This window comes from Leptidea sinapis, chromosome Z (genome assembly GCF_905404315.1).
Source record: "Leptidea sinapis chromosome Z, ilLepSina1.1, whole genome shotgun sequence".
Taxonomy (NCBI): domain Eukaryota; kingdom Metazoa; phylum Arthropoda; class Insecta; order Lepidoptera; family Pieridae; genus Leptidea; species Leptidea sinapis.
The window spans coordinates 11,553,494-11,575,164 of NC_066312.1; the positions used below are offsets into that span (position 1 = coordinate 11,553,494).

Below are 21,671 nucleotides of genomic sequence, written 5' to 3' on the forward strand. Positions count from 1 at the left end.
CACAACATGGTCACCTATCGTATTGGTCACACAACATAATCACCTATCATATTGGTCGCACAACATGGTCACCTATCATATTGGTCATACAACATGGTCACCTATCATATTGGTCACACAACATGGTAACCTATCATAATGGTCACACAACATGGTCATCTATCATATTGGTCACACAACATGGTCATCTATCATATTGGTCACACAACATGGTCACCTATCGTATTGGTCACACAACATAATCACCTATCATATTGGTCACACAACATGGTCACCTATCATATTGGTCATACAACATGGTCACCTATCATATTGGTCACACAACATGGTCACCTATCATAATGGTCACACAACATGGTCATCTATCATATTGGTCACACAACATGGTCACCTATCGTATTGTGCACACAACATAATCACCTATCATATTGGTCACACAACATGGTCACCTATCATATTGGTCACACAACATGGTAACCTATCATATTGGTCACACAACATGGTCACCTATCATATTGGTCATACAACATGGTCACCTATCATATTGGTCACACAACATGGTCACCTATCATATTAGTCACACAACATGGTTACCTATCATATTGGTTACACAACATGGTCATCTATCATATTGGTCACACAACATGGTAACCTATCATATTGGTCACACAACATGGTCACCTATCATATTAGTCACACAACATGGTAACCTATCATATTGGTCACACAACATGGTCATCTATCATATTGGTCACACAACATGGTCACCTATCATATTGGTCACACAACATGCTCACCTATCGTATTGGTCACACAACATGGTCACCTATCATATTGGTCACACAACATGGTCATCTATCATATTGGTCACACAACATGGTAACCTATCATATTGGTCACACAACATGGTCACACAACATGGTCATACAACATGGTCACACAACATGGTCACCTATCATATTGGTCACACAATATGGTCACCTATCATAATGGTCACACAACATGGTAACCTATCATATTGGTCACACAACATGGTCACCTATCATATTGGTCACACAACATGGTAACCTATCATATTGGTCACACAACATGGTTACCTATCATATTGGTCACACAACATGGTAACCTATCATATTGGTCACACAACATGGTCACCTATCATATTGGTCACACAACATGGTCACCTATCATATTGGTCATACAACATGGTCACCTATCATGTTGGTCACACAACATGGTCACCTATCATGTTGGTCACACAACATGGTCACCTATCATATTGGTCACACAACATGGTAACCTATCATATTGGTCACACAACATGGTCACCTATCATATTGGTCACACAACATGCTCACCTATCGTATTGGTCACACAACATGGTCACCTATCATATTGGTCACACAACATGGTCATCTATCATATTGGTCACACAACATGGTAACCTATCATATTGGTCACACAACATGGTCACACAACATGGTCATACAACATGGTCACACAACATGGTCACCTATCATATTGGTCACACAATATGGTCACCTATCATAATGGTCACACAACATGGTCACCTATCATATTGGTCACACAACATGGTAACCTATCATATTGGTCACACAACATGGTCACCTATCATATTGGTCACACAACATGGTAACCTATCATATTGGTCACACAACATGGTCACCTATCATATTGGTCACACAACATGGTAACCTATCATATTGGTCACACAACATGGTCACCTATCATATTGGTCACACAACATGGTAACCTATCATATTGGTCACACAACATGGTCACCTATCATATTGGTCACACAACATGGTCTACACCTACAAAGCGAATACTTTAAGTATACTCACCGATCTGCAACGCAGCATGTCCTTTTAGCAATTTCTTTTCCTCGCATTTTCGTCCCACCACCAAAGGAACGTTGATAAATTTTTCCCTCTGCATTTCTTGAGAATGGCATTCCCATATTTTCTAATTCATATACACAGCTAGGCGCATCACGTGTTAAAACCTGGATGGAGTCCTTCAACCAAACACATTACATAATATATTTCTATTTTTTTTATGGGATTGTAACACACTATCGTACGGGTCAAATCAAATCAAATCAAAATCATTCTATTCATGTAGGTCACGGATGTGACACTCATGAATGTCAAAAAATTTCATTTCTTGTTAAATTTACCGCCACTTCGAAAAGGGTTGAGCGAAAAACGAAGTAGCAAGAAACTCATTACAACTCTTTCAAATAATCTTACATGAGTAAAATAAATGTAAATTAATGCAAAACAAAAGTTATTGAGAACAGTAGTTGCATCATACACACATACCGTAAATAAATAAAGGTTTAATGTGGGCATTTTATTAGCTATTATAAAAAAGATATAACTTCAATTTTAAGAATCTGAAGGAGAGTTTCTGGTAAAGCGCTCGTTCACGAGCATGACACATGGGCCAGCCATCGCCGACCTCGACCATATTTTAGGGAAGGTAACGACCCGTCCCATGTCGCCGCCACAAGCAGTGACATTTAAGCGGGCATGACGGAGCCTGTCACGAGAACTCAATCAAATAACAAAAAAAAATAATCTTAATCTACATATTATGCAATATTCACTAAATACCTCTACTTACAATTTGACCATTCTGCTTTAATTTGTAATTATTAATATTATATATAATATATTTTATAATTAAAATATCATATTTTTATTAACAGTAATTGAAAGCTCAAATCCCATTCAGTATACATAGCAAATATTTCTTATTCTCTACATAAACCTTTAAATTGAATACAAATTCAAAAATTCTTTTTTGCAAGTAGATTTCAAAGAAATTATATTGTACGTCACACTTCAAAGACAAAAGAAAAGTACTACAAATATAAAATGCCATCTGCATTTTAGTCTAGACTATCATTAGCCTGTCCAACTACTTTTATAATTCAAACAATCTTCGATTTTGTACTATCCTTTTTTCATGAGGCATTTTTTATATTATGTGGTTTAAATTTATGCATAGGCCAGTTAAGAATACTTTGTGGCATTGTATTAAATAGTTTTATACCTAACCCCATAAATGAATCACCAACTTTTCGGAGCCTAAGATTTGGAACGGCGAGCTTATGTCTATATCTGGTGTTAAAGCTATGTGTATTCACCCTTTACACGTACGTATTACACCTACAAAATACATTCTAGAATGTACTGGAATGGTACCGTTAGTATATTGATTTCTCTAAACAATTCTCTCAGTGATTCACGCTGTCTGAGTTTGATTATAGTACGAATAGCTCTTTTTTGCAGTACAAAAATTTTTTCAATGTCTGCTGCTGATCCTCACAACAACAGACCACACGACATGACACTATGAAAATAGCTCAGGTCAATAGCTTAATCGATTAATAGTGATACCAGACAATTTTAGGTGTATGCGCTTTTTTTAAGATACTTCTTCTAATTCATTTATAACCTCTAAAGATCTATAAACAATAACCCTACAAGTTTAAAAAGGGACAGTTGAGACAAGTGTTCCCAGCAACATTTTTGAATATCTGCAGCTCTCATAGCGATATAGATCACTTCAAATTGCAAGTTCAACGCACTGGCACAAATATCCTCGGCTAAACACTGAGTCTAAAATATATCGACACAACCATGTTATTTACCTGATCACCCAGCCAATCAGATCCTTTGACAGTATCATAGTAATGCCAACGCCAATCATCCTCGTGCATACTTCCTAAAATAAAATGTATTATACCTTCATATTATGTAAATTGTAAATGACGTGTGTAACTTTAGAATTTGTCACGGGGAGTGTTCCGAAGAGATTTGACCTGATTCCTGCCGCCGAATTCCACTTTCGCCCGACACGCCTCAAATTAAGATATCATCCCCACCATCTGGATGTGTGGGTTGCTATACAGTGCGGTTTCCAAGGGACTTTCTTCCACGTATATCCGAGCTGTGTAATGAGCTTCCTTGTGCGGTATTTCCAGGACAGGATATAATATGTACAGACACGGACATTTTCATTATTTGTATGAAAAGATTAAATTATTCATAATTAGTAATGAGTCAAGTAGTTGCGGTAAAATTTTAAAATATTGCGATAAACTACTTGCTCAACCTTTTCTTCATATTCAAATTCAAATTCCAATATATCCTAAAATGTTATATATCCTAAAATATAAAATCACAAATTGAACGTTAAAAACTACCCCATTCAAAAACTTATGCCTCAGACAGTAGTAGTAGACATAACAAGTTTATTTGTTTCTTGTGTAAACATTAAACATTCTAGAAAATTCACTTCAGTAGGTACATAACATTATTGGACATAGATTATAAATAGCGCGAAAAACACAAAGATTGTATTTATATCGGCTGCATTGTCCCATGCCAATATACCGTAGGACATAATACTATGAAAATAACGATAGAGAATTTGACAGCGACACACAAGCTTACAACAGAGTAGACCGCGTTATGCCTGGTATAATATATCTAATTCCTAGTTCTATTTTTATTTTAATAAGGAACGACACGAGCAGGATGTTCAGCTGATGGGTAATTGATAAGCCCTGCCCATTTAAATGCAGTGCCGCTCAAGATTCTTGAAAAACCTAAATATTCTGAGAGGCACTACAATTGCGTTCGTCTCCTTGAGACATAAGACGTTGTCTCATTTGCCCAGTAACTTCACTAGCTACGGCGCCGTTCAGACCAAAACACAATAGAGCGATTTAATAATGCAATAGTAGTTTTCTATTTACTTTTAAACTTCAAGCACGTTAAAAATTAAATGATCAAATACAGTTTCTGTGAGATTATGTTATGCAGTAACCATAAGAAAGCACAACACGAATTCTTTCCGTTGCACGTGCAGATGTGAGTTGCTTTTCGTAGTCTAATACATTACGCAAATAATTTCAATGCACATAGTCTCGGCAATACAGAGAAGAGTTAATTGAGATGAAATAGGACCTCTATTAACTTGGACGGGGTTTGAAGCACAAGGGTTATTATCGAATCCTATCTACAACATGCCCAATTAACGAACATCAATACAATCATGATGTACGTTAACGGAGACACAAAGACATGTTCTCTTTCATCTTACATACACATCCCCAGAAAGATTTAAGTCTAGCCATAGTCATAGCTAGTAAATCTTTGATCTTCTATAAATATATATAAGAGATTTCCACGTATATAGTCACTCATCATGATATCTCTGGAACCATTAGAGCTAAAGACTTGAAATTTGGTAGGAATATTCTTTTCACCGAGCAGAGTCCGTTAAGAATTTTTTGGAATTCCGGATTTTCCAAAATTCCATCCGCAAGAGTTTTTTTTATTATGAACAGAACAACGTCTGTCGGGTCAGCTAGTTAGTAAAATTAAATTAAAAAACAAAATTTTATGAACGATGCGGGACTCGAACCCACGACCTCTCGCTTTCCGTGCGAGTGCTCTTCCAACTAAAGTCTTGTATGCTTTATTCAACTCTCAGGTCGTGGCTTCAATATTTTATTCGTTTTAATCCTAGAAGTGTGTGTTGTCACTTTAAAAACAACAAATTGTTTAAATTTGTAAAACTCATACAGAACTTAAAATTTATATTATGAAAATATTACCTATTGCGGCATTCATTCCTCCTTGAGCAGCGATGGTGTGCGATCTGGTAGGGAAAAGCTTACTAACTACAGCCACTGAGAAATTCTGCTGAGCCAAGCCAATGGCTGCTCGAAGACCAGCACCACCGGCGCCAATTACCAAACAATCATATTTATGATGGCTTATTTTGTAACTTCCAAATCGCGAGGGAGCTAAAAGAGAGTAAAGCAAATGAACATGGTAACTTGTTTTTAATCTTAGATTATTTATACGTCTAAACAGGTTGTGACAGCAGTAAAAACGCCGAAAAAATTGCGTTTGACTGTCAACCTTTATTTTGGGCAATGCATGCACACAAAGTGACATACAAATCGTAAGGCACACTAAAGTAATAAACCTGGCCTGTTTTCAGGGTTCTCTAGCAGCTAGAATCTCTATCGAGACGAATCTATCATTTGACTGCAGTAGTCTGACTACTGAAAACGAGATCTGGAAAGGTCTTGAAACGTCGGGCAACTAAAATAATAATAAAATGTGACTTTTATGCCAAATCAAATGAACAAACACAGTTACAATGACACGTGTTTTAATCCTTTAGAAAGTGTTTTATTTAAATGCACACAAAACACTCGCGTTAATTAAAGAAAATACTATCTATCTATCAATTATAATACACCGTTGTCCGAGTTTTTAGAACAAAGGTGTTTAAGAAGTCTAGGCCGAATTAAAAGAAGAGCTTTTTGGTTTGATATTTCCTTTTATTTTATGAAAATAAGGGACGGTCGGGATAATTGATAAATTACCATCAGCTGAACGCCCTGCTCGTGCCCATGTGTGCCATGTCATGCCCATTACGATGTAGTGCCGCTCAGGATTCTTGAAAAATCCAAAAATTCTAAGCGGCAATACAATTGCGCTCGTCACCTTGAAACATAAAATGTTAAGTCTCATTTGCCCAGTAATTTCACTAGCTACGGCGCCCTTCAGACCGAAACACAGTAATGTTTACACATTAATGCTTCACAGCAGAAATAGGCACCGTTGTGGTACCCATAATCTAGCCGGCATCCTGTGCAAAGGAGCTTCCCACTGCTAAAAGGCCGATACTATAGCTGCCTTTTTGTTATTGATTTTTACCAAAAATGTTCATCGATTTATCCAACATCGGTCGATTGTGATGAAAGTATGTTAAAATATGCCCATTTCAGCTCAAAATCCTGAGTCATTAGACATTTTTCCCTAAATCCAGTATTCAAGGACTGCTGAATCCTTGTATATCAGAAGACAAATGAAATAACTGAGTTTTCACAAACTGACGATAAAATCCCACAAGCAGATTCAAAATGTGACCAAATAAAATGGATCGTATAAGCAGACGAGTAACGATACGTCTATGGAAGTTATTTTTATAGAGCTATCATTTTTGTTGTCTTTCCAACTTATATATATTTAACTAACCAGTTATATATATTTAAATATGTAGTTTGATTGAAAGGCTCAGTCAATTAATTCCTCCATCAAATACAATACTGGATTTTTCGAGAGGAAGGGCTCGCAACAATCAAAAATATAAGCAAAATACTCGTATGTTTTTGAAAATAATATTTGCGAGTTATCTTAGTTGAGTAATTTTTTTACTTTTGGTCCAAGTCAGTGCAGATCTTCATACAGCTGAGCTATTTATATTTCCTTGTAACAATGGTTCATCATCATGCGACTTTACCAATCAGTCTGTCTTAGATTTAAGCAATTTTCATTTGCACTAATTAGCCCTTTACAACCAAAACAACGTCATTAAGGCTGCAATATATGAATCTTGTTTAAACAATTAGATTATCTGTATGTATAAATATAATATATCGTATGTTGGAAGCATCAATCTTTAGAGCTTTTTGTTTGTGTAAGGATGCTTCGTGAACATGATGGTCGTGATTACTGTCATAATTAGTAGTTCGTGTGGTATTTCGGACAAAAAGATTTACGGAGTATCCCGAACGGAACGGAGTCGGATTATCTGAGTGACCTCTTTCGCAAAATTGGACCTGCCTAGCCGGATTATTTGCCAATTTAGTTAATTTTTATCAAATGCATTACTGAGATTATCTGTGTAAATGATCACTGTGGATACCGCTGTGGTCACTTTAAGATTCAATTTGCTACTTGTAAGTAGAAAGAAAACCTTGCTTAGTGTTAGAAATTTGTACTATAAAATACTAAATATATAATTGTTTTGAAGACTGCCAGGGCCAGCGTTTTTTATGAATGTATACTCTGTAACAAGTTGACACAAACTTATATTGGGACGCGTGAATTGCAATTTCCATACAAACTTCTATCCCTGGTAAGCTATACGTCCTCCCATTGACAGACAGCGTGTACGGATAAGGTGAGTTACCGTCGATAAGTTAATTTATTATTTTTATTTCACTTATGAATAATATGTATAGAAAATCAGGTGAGAAATTCTATTAATTAAAGGAAGAATAACTTAAAATAATAAAGTAATGAATTTATGGCTGTGAAAACGTCGAAAAAGTAGAGGTTGACTGTTCACGTCTATTTTGAGCAATGCGTGTACACTAAAGTAGTAAACCTGGCCTATTTTCATCTCTCTAGGCTGGCTCTTCAGCTAGACGTATTAATTATCTAAGTTTTTCCAGTTATATGGCAGAATAAATATTGCTTTTTTACAATTTCAAATTTTTTTATTGCACTTTAATTAATAAGAATATAAGATTGTTTACCTTTAAATGGTGACCATTTCCGGAGAATATGTTTCACCTTTGCAGACTTCTGAAACACAGTATGTGTTCTTAATAAAGATATTATGTAAATAATTAAACAAATATAATGTATTGAAATTATAATATCAGCTTGTTTATAGCCCATATTCCAAAACAACAAACAAAAACAGTGCTGGAGGTCTACTCGCAAAATCGACAACGATACTTTCGGAACGATACGATAATACTCCGAATATATCGCAACTACCCTACTCTAACAAATGTTCGAATTCCTTATCGTTTATCGTTACCATAGACTAATATCTTGATTTTTTACGATGTTAGTGTGAATGACATATGTTCAAACCTAAACATTATCTGTGCTACGTCGCGGTTAAGTGTCAAAAGTCAAAACATAGTTGAGGCGCTAAAGACCATGCCAGACTCTGCACCACCAATTTAGTATCATTAACACATAATGTAAATGTTAGAAAAATATGTAATGAATATAATATGACCATTTAAAATTAAATAAATAATACAAAACTCGCGGATAATAAAATGTAAAAAAAAGTAACTCAACCCTTCTCGTCGACTTCCTATTTCTCAGGCGGCCATCTGCATTATTTCTACGCATAAACGATCAACAAAATGACTTAAATGACTTATTAGTAAAAAAACCCTGTTGAATAGTAAATCACATATAATTATTTCAGTAATATTTATTAAGTATATTGTATGGCAAATATATCCATACAACTTGAAACGATATTAGTATCGACAGCCTAGATGGTATCGTTTAGATTATCGTTAAAGTGACGTTTGAATATTTGTGAAATTCGAATATTCGTCTCTGACATTGTCAACTAAGAGTAGGGTTAGGACCGATAATATCGAATAATGTTTCGTTCGTTCAATCATCGTTTCGACATTGAATACGATGTAACTAAGAGTAGGATTCGACACGACTAATGCCACGATTTAGCGAATATCGATTTTAGGAGTAGGCACCCTGATTTTCATAACAATAAGAGACGAGACGAGCAGGACGCTCAACTGATGGTAATTGATACGGCCTTCCCATTACAATACAGTGCCGCTCAGGACTCTTGAAAAACCCAAAAATTCTGGGCGCCACTACAACTGCGCACGGCGCTTTTAAGGCAGTGGATTCGGTATTTCCAGGTCTTTCGGCTTAAGCTGGGGTGGCCTCCGAATACTCCACCGTTTAGAAGGACAGTCAAATTCAGTGCGGTACAGAGGTGCACCTCTGACCGAGCAGTGAATCAATTATGCAATGCTGGCTGATTAGCTGGTTTTACTCCCGATGTTAGTTTAAATTAAACCATGATGTACGAAAAGGGGTGAAGCACAAATTATCCAGTAATTATCGTACAATTGCCACAAGTGAAGTAGATGAACAGGAGAGTCGAGGCGCATTCGTATATGAGGACACAGCCATTACTAGAAGAGTGCTGCTCCCAAAACCACGACAGGAAGAAATTGAAGAGGCCATCGAGGTCGTCCAGGTCGAGGATCCATCCCTAAACGACAACTATTTGTTAGGCCCGCGAAATAAGGGCTTCAAACAGTAGCTTCAAACGGTACCTCCTAAAATGGAAATCCCAGACCCAGTTCTGTCTCGATTACTTCCACAGAGCTGACAGACATCCGACGACCATTTGATTCATACTATTACTAGGAACACTCACTATATATCAATGTTTCAGATTGCAAACAGCTCTAGAAAACATTCTCCCACATGTTTTTCAGGTGCGAAAAGATCTTCGATTTACAGTTGGTATAAACAGGAGCCGAATTGTTATGGATTTAATGGAAACTATTATAGGATAAAGCCAAGAGACACACCAAGCTCAGACATTATCTAAGCTGAGCAGTTATAGTCCGGCAACTATGTGCACGACCGTCCCACGGACGGGATACTAAAGATGTCAGTGGGTAGTGGTGGTGCTCAAAGTAAATAATGTAATAATAAAAAAAATGCCGCATTGAAATTAAATGTCTATTTTGATTAATTGAACCGGAATTGAACCAATTAACTCTGTCTTACGTGATCATAAAAGTACTCTATCTATTTTCACCTTAATCTTGAAATATCATACGACAAAGTTATAACTACAAAATATTTTATTGCGTCATATAAATAATTAGTCTATTTTAGCGCCACTAACGCGCAGATCCAGTTTATGCATATTACATTGCGGAATGGCTAACTACATCGTTGCACGCCATCCATATTTGTGAGAGCTCACACCGTGAGTGCTTTCTAATTCATATACAAAATAAATATTAATAATAGAATCATATCATTTAATATCTTTAAGAACTGGTACATATTTTTATTTAAAAATGTGTAAAGCTAAGTTTAAATCCTACTAAAATATCACTGATTCACTCGACTTTAATCACATTTGCCAATCTTCTAGAAATTCTATAATTTAGCTTGGATTTTCCAATACCTTGTCCATTTCAATTACCTTCAACCGAAGCGAACGAATGAACTAGGAAAGTTACTTACTTTAAGGTTTTAATATGGACATTGACGTTTTATATAAAATAGATAAAGCTCTAAAAGTATTCTATTCTTCATCTAAGACCAAAATAGTTGATTAGAAACACTTTTAATTTCTACATGAAGATATGATATAAAAGTTGTGTACCTGAAGGAGAAGCATTTTCCAAATACCAGAAAATTATAATTTGAACTTAATATTTTTGTAGAAACAGACTGTTTATATAAATAATCCTTGAGGCTTTCTTTTACTTTTTAAATTGTCACAATATTTTTTTAATGATTACAACAATGATTCGATATAAATGAGGTTATATATATTTCACACATATTATCAAGACAAGCTGATGTAGTCAATGTGATTCTAGTTGGCTCTAAAAATAAATTAACTAGATTATAGCATCGAAATAGGGACATTACCTTAGTGCTCAGGCAGCATTCAACTAATAAATTGACATTAAAATCTCCACAAATAAGACTATTTTTATTATTACTTGTTTTAAATAATACTTCATCCATATTTTTTTTCAATATATATATTACGTTAATGTGTTTTTTTTTGTGACTGCATTGTTCCTAATACGTTGATAATATTATTACGAACACCAAAATATCACAATGGCGCTATAATATTTAATTTCTTTTAAATAAAACACTTTTTAAGGATTAAAACGCGTGTAATTGTAACGGTTTTACATTAGATGTTTGCGTAAAAGTTACATTTTTATTTTAATTAACCCGACGTTTCAAGACCTTTCCAGATCTCGTTTCCAGGGGGACTGCAGATGAAGTGAGTCAAAGACAGTATTTGTAACAGTTGTCATTATGAAGTTTAGCGCCATTTATTTCCTCGGAGGTGGTATTTGCTGTACACAGATGGTTTTTGGCAAAATTTACTGACAGTGTCCTCTTCTTTTTTGGTATGAGTAGTTATGGGTTTTAATTTAGAGATTATTGGATCCCAGGTGTTAGATAATTTTAGACCATCTTCTCTATTGACATTTGGATGTTTTTTAATTAAATGGCTTCACGTACCAGTCTTGGGAGAAATCTATTCTCTTTTACCAAAACTTTTGGTTGGTCGAACCGGATGTAGTGGAAGTTTCAATTTCTTCATATCTTAGGACAATGAAATTGAAGTTGAAAATCTTCTGCATGTAAAATTGCATAGCTCTATTATCTTCTTTAAACTAGCAATTCTTTTATATATATTATAATCTAAATCTCGGAAACGGCTCCAACGATTTTCATAAAATTTAGCATACGAGGTTTCAATTAAAAAAAATTAGTTTTATCCGTGTTTTAATGAGAAACAGCTACAATAAAATTTGAATATTAATGTAAATTTCGCCATTGTACAAGACTGTAATAGCTCAGATGGGACATTGGGTGATCCGGAAAGCAGAAGGCCCTGGTTGGAATCCAGATGTCCTATTAGTTTTTTTTGTTCAAGCTTTGTACATTCTTAAGAATCCGAGCAAGGCTCGGTCGTCGGGATATTTTATTTAAATTCTGCTCGGCCTACCGGCGATAGAATATTGGAATAAGTGAAGTCTGCCATGTACAAATCCACAAGTTCAAATAAAAATTCTTAAAGCAGAGTGGAGATATAAATTGCTCGGACAATTTATTTACAGAAATGTAAGAAGTCAAAGAACCGCAACGATATCAAGATTCAGGCTACCATGCCATGTGTCGCTGCCGAAATAATTGTTGTTAACACACTGCGAAAACGTGTTCAAAAACGTGGGTGACAGTTAATAATGGGCCTTTAAACGATGTTTCATAGCGACCTCCTGTGGCTTTATAGAGAATGTAGTTTGCCAACATTGATTACATAACGCTTCTCGACGCACTTATTCTCTGCCAGGTTCCTATAATCAACGAGCCATTGTAGTACAGAAATAACTACAGTATGGCATAAAATCAAAGGACTCAATTATCAACTGTGTCCTGTAAGGTAATAGCTCACATCCTTAGTTTCCTTCTAGTCTTGTTTTAGAATAATATTAGCTCACCCAGCAAACATTGTATTGCCATATAATATAAAAAAAACTAATAAAAAGTTTTTTAGTTCTTAAAAAATATATGACGATCGATTCTCAGACCTACCAAATATATCTTTCATAAAATTTATCGAACTACAATAATCATTATATTCGTTTGCCATCTTGCAACTCTATTGCGTATCAGTGGATGGAATAGACTAATATTAAAATCGCGATACAAAAATAGGTGGGAGGTTTCGCTTCGCGAAGGACAAACAATTGAAACTACAAAGCTGACCGCCAACCTTCGCTAGTCGGAGAGACAATACAATTAGCTATCTTACGGCCGTTCACAATATTCTGTCTATCTCTTACTTATCAAAATCTTAACTATCGTTGACTTTTCTACCCAATAAAGTAATCGACGGTAACTCACCTTATCCATACACGCTGTCTGTCAATGGGACGGCGTATAGCTTACCAGCGATAGAAGTTATGTATGGAAATTGCAATTCACGCGTCCCAATATAAGGCGATAAGAATGACTTATCAGGTATATTGGGACAGCTTCAGATTATTGACAGCTAATATGTCGGAAGGAATTAGCTCTTAAAAACACTTTTCGTGATAAATGCTGAAGGAAATACAAAATGAAGCGACGTCACTACGCATCTCTGTAATCTAGACATTCATAGAGCCTAAATCCTTAAATATTCGTGCCCTGCGTTGCACGTGGTCAAAATATATTCAAACTGATACTGGGTTCAGATTCAGATTAGATGATTTTGAAGTTTTTTTGATTTGAGACCTTTGCTTTGTAGAGTGCTAGAAGCTGGGCCGGCTTGAGTTTTTGCCGTGCTCTATTTATGTTTCAGTATTCCCATACAAGGCGTGCCATTCAAATTAAATCAAATCCAATACATAGGTAAATTATATTACACTTGAAATATAGAAGTTCTGCATATAGCTTATTCGTAAAGCAGGATATCCATAGAGAAGATCGAGGTCTTATATAAGGTCTTATTTTGACTTTAACTTACAAAATATTTCAATTGGAATATACATAGAGTGATGCAACAATAATACTCAAACGTCAAATACTAAATGCCTAACATGAGAGTAAGTCAATGAAAAATCTAAATATATCATTATATATAAATGAACTGCTGATCGTTAGTCTCGCTAAAACTCGAGAACGGCTGAACCGATTTGGCTAATTTTGGTCTTGAATTATTTGTGGAAGTCAAGAGAAGGTTTAAAATGTGAATAAATATGATTTTCTCGGAATTAAATAAGAACAAAATTTTTTTTCCTTTGACCTGAACGAGGGGAAACCCTCCCTCCCCCTTAACCCCTAACCATAATTAGAATTTATTATATCTTTCTAACTTTCTCAGGAGGTCAACAATAAGTTTATTTATCTAATATTAGGTATTTTCGAATACCAAAGAGAATATTTAATTCAGCAATGCAAATAATAGGTAGTTAAAAAAAACTAAAAAACACGGTTTTAGAAATAAACCAAATTATCAAGAGTGTTTTTTAGTTTTTATAACTATTTATTTTGTTGATTTTTTGTGATTGATATTATGGGAAAAAAATTACAATCTAAAGCAATTATTCTTATTTCCAATATTTGTTTTGTACGGACATATTTTCTATGAGCGAATTTATTGACGCAAGGTTTGACAGTTCTGCTGTGAAACAATTTCGTTATAACAACAGGGTGCATATTTTACGAAATAATTCTTGATGTTATGAAATATTATTGACAAATTCATAAAAAACGTTATTTTATTTATTATGTACAGAACAATGTCTGTCGGGTCAGCTAGTATATATATAAAAATGAATTGCAGTTCGTTAGTCACGCTAAAACTCGAGAATGACTGGACTGATTTGGCTAATTTTAGTCTTGAATTACTTGTGGCAGTCCAGGGAAGGTTTAAAAGGTGAATAAATATGAAAAAATGCTCGGAATTAAATAAAAACAACAATTTTGTTTTTCCTTTGATGTGTCCCCTGTCGGTCAGAAATCGAATTGAAGAAATAGTTTAAAATGAATAACTAATAAGATTTTTTTTATCTTTCTTACTTTCTCAGGAGGTAAAAAAGAAAGTTAATTCTAGCTAACTATAGTACGTAGATTAACTACAGTTATTAACTATCTATCAGATTATTTTTATGTAGATTAATAATTCTAAAGTTATGTCCAAAAATTAAATTTCTGAAGCTAACCACCACAAAACAAAACAAAAGATATAGTTTATCAGAAAGCTTTAAATTGATTAATAGACTGTATCATAACTGTGTGTGTCTGTCAATATCAAATTGAAACCTTATAAATAGCCAGTATTTTAGGAAAACTCTGTTTTGTAAGTAAGCAACATCATGTGTAAATAATCGAAAATAATAATAAAATTTCATTCATGCCAAGCATTTCTTTTATTTGTTTTAATAAAAAAAGGATTCCTTTTGATTGTTTTAAGTATACAAAAGCTTAGGTCTTATATTTTATCCATTGAGGCAGTACGGAGTCTGCCGGGTCAGCTTGTTAATTAATACAAAAACACAAAAGTAATTGAATACAGTATACATGCGAAACACTAAAAGTTTAGCACTTCTAGCTAATCGAAAAGAATTCCGAATGTTATATTTTTTGAAACGTTGCAACTGTCTTAGTAATAAAAACAATTGGCGGGAAATCATTTTATAATTGTTTTTTATCACACATCTAAGTTCTACGTACGCAAGGAAAATGGAATTAAGTCGAAAAGATTTTAGACCGTTGATTTTTTATGATTTTAAAAGTTTTCTCTCTCCGCAAGACTGTGCCGCACGTCTTTAAAATGCTTTTGGGAGAGAAGCACCATGCTTGAGCACCGTGAGGTGATGGTTTGCTGAATTTGAGAGAAGTCGGGGTTTTTTACACGACGAATTTCGTGAAAGGTGACCTTCAACTGCGGTCAACGAAAATAATGTGGCTACTGTTAAGCGGCTAATTGAAGAAAAACCCTGGGAATGACCTATGAGACAATTCGAGGACTATTGGGGATTAGTATGAGCCAAATTCAGAAAATTTTACACGAAGAATTGAAAGTTCGGAAACTTTGTTGTCGTTGGATCCCTCATGAACTGACAGCGGAGTAGAAGCGGGCTCGCGTGGAATGGTGGTCATAGATGGTAATGAAGTACGACCACGGATATTCTTATGCTATTTATGAAATTGTCACAGGAGACGAAACGTGGATTTATTGTTTTGAACCCGAAAAAACAGCAATCTTGTGAATGGGTGTTTGAAAATGAGGACAGGCCAACAAAAGTGAGACAGGCGAGAAACGTTGGTAAAAAATGATCGCATTATTTTATCAGCTACGGGGCCCATCTGCACAATTCCACTTGAAGATTAAAAGAGTGTTAATGCCGAGTGGTATTCTACCATTTGTTTACCCAGGGTGTTAAGAAAAGTTCACGAAAGACGACCAAAAAGCCGCGTTCTTCTACATCATGACAACGCTTCTTTACACGGCCAACAAAACTAATTCATTTTTAGTTTCCGAAAAAGTACAACTCACCCATCCTGCACATAGCCACGACCTAGCACCCTGTGATTTCTGTATTTTCCCCAAAATCAAATTGATGAAAGGTTTCACTTTTACCAATTCAGAAGAGGCAGTGATAGCGTTCAATCAGCACGTAGAAACATGCCTTCAGATCTGTGGTCCTCTTGTCTTAAAAAATGGTTCGATCGCATGAAAAAGATTTAAAATGTAAAGGAGAATATTTTGAAAAGCAATAAGCATAATATTTTGGTTATAACATGTTGTTTTTTTAAGTTACGCAAATTTTTTATTGTGACCTACGTATGCATCAATCCATACATAACGAAAATATATAAAGCCATTATGCGAGCCCTCTATTTTATAGTTGTGATATATAAAAAAGAAATAAAAAATGTGAAGTAGACTTAACGGTACCAGTTTCATCCAGACGCCTGAAGTAGCGCCGGTTCACGAACATGTCGCATGGACCGGCCATCACCTCCCACGACCATTAAGAGAAGTGTTGTCGAATATCGATGATACGACAAATGGGAGTTAAACTGGACAAGGTTTTACCCCATTCAGCGACTTTTTTAACAGAGAACTCGATATAAACACAAGTTTTTTCGGGCACTGGTCGATGATTTACTGAGACAGATCTGCATGGCCCGTCTATACGACATTTCCAGTAATGTCATCCGCAAAGCAATGCATGGTGGTGGCGTCCAATAGGTATATCATTGATATGAAGAAGAAACAGTGTAGGACACAGACTCGGGAAACTCTAGCGCTCACGGGGTTTGGGTTTGAGTAATAACCGTCTACTACGACCTGTACACAACTCCCAGTGAGGACGCAAGTGGTCCACTTGCATGAACACTGGTGACCCTCTTGGTACAAATAATCTAATATAATAATATAAGACCTGGTTGCAGTTACAAAGAGTAGCTTTGGCCAGAAACTAGAAAGTAACTTTAGCTACACACTGATTTAGGCGACGTGCTTAAAGGTTAGGATACAAAAAAGGAACAAATCCTATCTAAATCTGTTGACTTGTGTGCCAAACGCGGCGGGTCAGTGGTGTTCTCCTGGCCAGGCAATGGTTGGACATTCCAAGGCATCGACAGAGACCTGGTAACTATCGATATGAGCAGTCGGCAGACGATCTAATCCACGTCTGAGAACCGCGTTGCCGACTCAACCATTTGGGGTTTGATGAAACAAAATAAAACCAATATTATATACTTATTTAAAATCACTCTTGTTTGGTACTATGTCGATAGTTTATTTTTTATTTTTAGGAAATTATGGTTGAGAGAGAAGGTTGGAGACGCTTCTGCACCAATATAGAATCCACGAACCAAGCGGCTTAAGTTAAAAACATACTCTCACGCGGTCCAGAGTGAGACTTAGGTTAGGTTCTGAAAAAATCTGACGGGAGACACACCAAATCCGACACCGAGACCTCGAATTGCTCCTGAAAACTCACTTCCCTGACTGCCGAAGCGCCAACAACCAGTCGTGGGACGAGGCGTCGCATAGTAACACACCGGACAGGACGGATTGGACTAGAGCTCACAGGGTGGGCTCACAGTATACACAGATAGGGTAATTTGGGAAATTAATAGCTTTTAAAACATGTGTCTTAGACGGAATTTTCCCGGGTTTGCTACAATGGAGTGGCACCGGGCTGCTGGCCTTGCATATTATTGCTATATACAGAGCTTTTCTGGCATACCGATACGTGCCACTGCAATGGAGGAAGTAGTATTTATCCCTAAGCCCGTCAAGAGTGACTACACGAATCCCAAATCTTTTAGACCAATCAGTCTCACATCGTTTCTGATGAAGCCCTTAGAGAGACTATGCTATAGGGATACTAGGGAAAATGCTCTGCTACATAAACCACTACATATCAACTAACATGCCTATAGTCAAGGCAAATTAGCCGAATATGCCCTTTACTGCGTAACATCGCTTGTAGGTAAAGGTCTATCACGCAAATAATAAACTTAAGGCCCATTTATTGATATTGAAGGCACCTTTGACAAAACCCCTTTTACTTGCATAGGCCTAGCGCTAGCTGAGCACAATATCGATCCTACAATTGCCGGGTGGATAGACAACATGTTGAGGCACAGAGCGATACGTTTTACTGTGAACACCAGCACGAGATGTGTGGTGGCAACTGGATGCCCACAAGGAGGGGTACTCTCACAACTTTTTTGAAACCTTATGGTGGATGAGCTCATCGCAGAGCTAAATAAAAAGAAACTGTACACAGTAGGCTATGCGGACGATTTCGACATTCTAATAACGGGTGCTTTTGAGAATGTTTTATGTAATCTCATGAGATCTGCTTATTAATATCCGAATCCTATCCGATAGTATGGCATATTGTATGTAAACTTCCGATTTAGCAAAGCTTGGCTCACAATATATCGATCGTCCCAACTCAGAATATCGTTTTCTTCCTGATCCCAGGCATCTTTCCAAAGAACCGGTTTCTTGAAATCCTAGTCGAAATCCTCTAAACAGCCGAACGACTGACACCAAGCTGTTCTGACACATAACATAGAGAAAAGTCACTATATAACCAGAAATAATTATCTTGTCTGCTATATTATTGTCGCGAAAAACCAAATTTTATAAATTTCACATTAACATCATTCATTAAATTTACAATAAGCCCTTTTTTATTTTTTTTTATTGTACAATATCGACACATAAACAGCGAGCAAACGGTCAAATCGATTAGAACGAGCGAGAATGGAACTTTGAAATTTTCAAATTTGGAACATATTATTTTACTTGTCAGAACTTTTTAATATGTGAGCAATTATTTCTAGTTAATTGATTGCATGTAAAACCTCCACTGTTTAAGATTTCCATCATCATATCAGCCGGAAGACGCCGTTCAAGTGCCATCCTGCAGCACCACACCACAGCGGCAAGATCAGATACCGCGATGAAAAAGTCAGATCACGTCTTTTCACAAAAATGAATGTCTTATGAATACAAGTCAGGTTATCATCCTCACCATCTGGATGTGTGGCGGTCCTCCACAGTGCGGTATTCAAGGAGCTTTCTTCCACGTACTACGAAGCTGTGGAATGAACTTCCTTGTGCGGTGTTTCCGGGACGATACGACATGGGCCTTCAAAAAAGCGCGTACACCTTCCTTAAAGGCCGGCAACGCTCCTGTGATTCCTCTGGTGTTGCAAGAGATTGTAGGCGGCGGTGATCACTTAACAATTGGTGACCCGTACGCTCGTTTGTCCTCCTATTCCATAAATAAAAATACAAATACTTAATTCAATTTGTACGTAAGGAGGGTGGGGAACAATTATTTTTTGCTATGTATACCTTCAAAAATAACATCATATAATCGGTAAATTGAAGTCTTACCAAATTAAGTGAACTTGAATCCGTCATCCCACTTCTGATGACGAAGAAAGAGCCCCTGTATTGTTTTTTAAAGGCGCGACGTCACCATTGTTGACGTCAAAATTGTCGACTTAGTGTTAGTGAGCAATCATAATTGGATCAGCGAAAAAAAAAACTGCACGAGTATTTGATCAACTTCGTATATTCCACAGCCTAACGACATCCCAGAGAGATTCGTACCGTACGATAGCTCAAGCACGAATGCCTCAAGTGTCGTTGTCGAGTTTTCTTCTCACCCCCTGTGTGAGGGCGGAAGGAGGGTGTCAGGGCGGAGCCCTATACCCTGGTACTTCTTCTCCCAACGTCTTGGGGTCATTGCGTATGTTTGGAGTCGTCGCTACTTGCTTGGAGCACAACGATATTTTTTTTTTGGTTTTAGATTTTTTTTTTATTCGTTGTGCCTTAGCTCATAGCTTAGTCTGTCAGTCTGTAAATTTTCGTCTTTTTCGGGGTCTTGTGAAGTTTTCATCCTCCTCTTCAATTGCACAGTCCCTTGAATACGCCTTCATTTTTCTTCTACCCTCCTCATCCGGGGGTCTTGCGTGTAGCGGGGCAATTCCCACCAGATGAGGGTGTGAAGAGGCGTCTCTGTTCGCCGGAACATATCTGTTGTAAGCCTTCTTACGAAGGCGTCTATATTTTCAATTTTTAAACCTTTTGAGATTATTGCGTTTCGTACGTAACGCGGTGCCCCCACTATGGCACGCAAGGCAAGGTTATCTTGTGCTTGCAGGCGATCCCGGTTCCACGATACGGGTACCAAGCTGCTGCTGCATAGGTCAGTCTGGACCGTATGTATAGCATCAGTTTAGTTCCTAGTGGCAGCTTGGACCACAGGATGTGCTGGAACTTGGCGCGAGCACCCCTCTCCATCCCAATGGTGTTGTCAATATGCTTTTTGAAGATGAGTCTCCGGTCAATGGTAACTCCCAGGTATTTGACGTCCGGTCTCCATGGGAGTTCCTCCGACATCAGCTTCAAAGGTGAGAGTAGTTTCGTATTTCCGGTGATGATCGCCTGCGTTTACGACACGTTCACAACTAATCGCTATTTCTTCAACCATTCTGGTAGCGCTTCTGTAGAAGGATGCGTAGAACGACCGACAAGGACCGGGATATCGTCAGTGTACCAGGCATAGCAATGCGGAGAGAGACAGCTTCCTTGAGGTACTCCGGCTCTCACTGGCCTAACACTCGATTGGCAATCCTCCACAAAGACAAGGAATCTTCTGTGTGTAAGAAATGCAGCTAATATTTTGACTATTCGCACTGGCATCTCAGTTTGTATCATCTTGTACAGCAGCCCCTCGTGCCATACGCGATCGAAAGCCTTCTCCATATCTAGCAGTACAGCTGCGACATATTCCTTCTTGTTGTGGCTCACGGCCATCTCGTTCACCATCCGTGTGATTTGCAAGGTGGTGGAGTGTTCCGCTCTAAATCCAAATTGCTCCTCTCTCGGTTTAGTGTACGGCATCACTCATCCATTTCCTTTCGGAACAATTCCCAGTTTATTTTCCGTCTCGCAGGGGGATGTGAGACTACTGGGAAGGAATTCCAGAGTGAGAAATACCGGTCTGTGGTCAGAGTCAAGTTCGTGCAGTACGCTCAACTCTGGAATTGCGGTGTCGAGTCCTTTGTGTAGCACCAGGTCGATTACGTCACCGCTTCCGACAGGCATGTAATGGTTCCACGATGTGGGGCCTGCGAATTCGTAGCGCTCCTCAACCATCTCTTCGTATAGAATCCGCCCCGTCGTGCATACTTTACTTGAGTGCCAGGCGGTGTGTTTGGAATTAAGGT

General features: G+C 37.1%; 1 protein-coding gene across 2 annotated transcripts in view; it reads right to left on the bottom strand.

The window, feature by feature from the left end:
• The window catches only part of LOC126979046 (succinate dehydrogenase [ubiquinone] flavoprotein subunit, mitochondrial-like), a 44,392-nt gene extending 33,254 nt beyond the window's left edge, over positions 1–11,138 (bottom strand). The window contains exons 1-5 of one of the 2 annotated variants that reach the window (XM_050828225.1): positions 11,041–11,138; positions 8,381–8,429; positions 5,657–5,848; positions 3,683–3,756; positions 1,866–2,038 (exon numbers count right to left, since the gene is read on the bottom strand). In XM_050828225.1, coding sequence (XP_050684182.1) covers positions 1,866–2,038; positions 3,683–3,756; positions 5,657–5,848; positions 8,381–8,429; positions 11,041–11,055 — 503 coding nt within the window. In that variant the 5' untranslated portion in view covers positions 11,056–11,138. The remainder of the gene's footprint in view (positions 1–1,865; positions 2,039–3,682; positions 3,757–5,656; positions 5,849–8,380; positions 8,430–11,040) is intronic. The other variant, XM_050828226.1, reaches the window with a different exon arrangement.
• Positions 11,139–21,671: the final 10,533 nt, after the last annotated feature.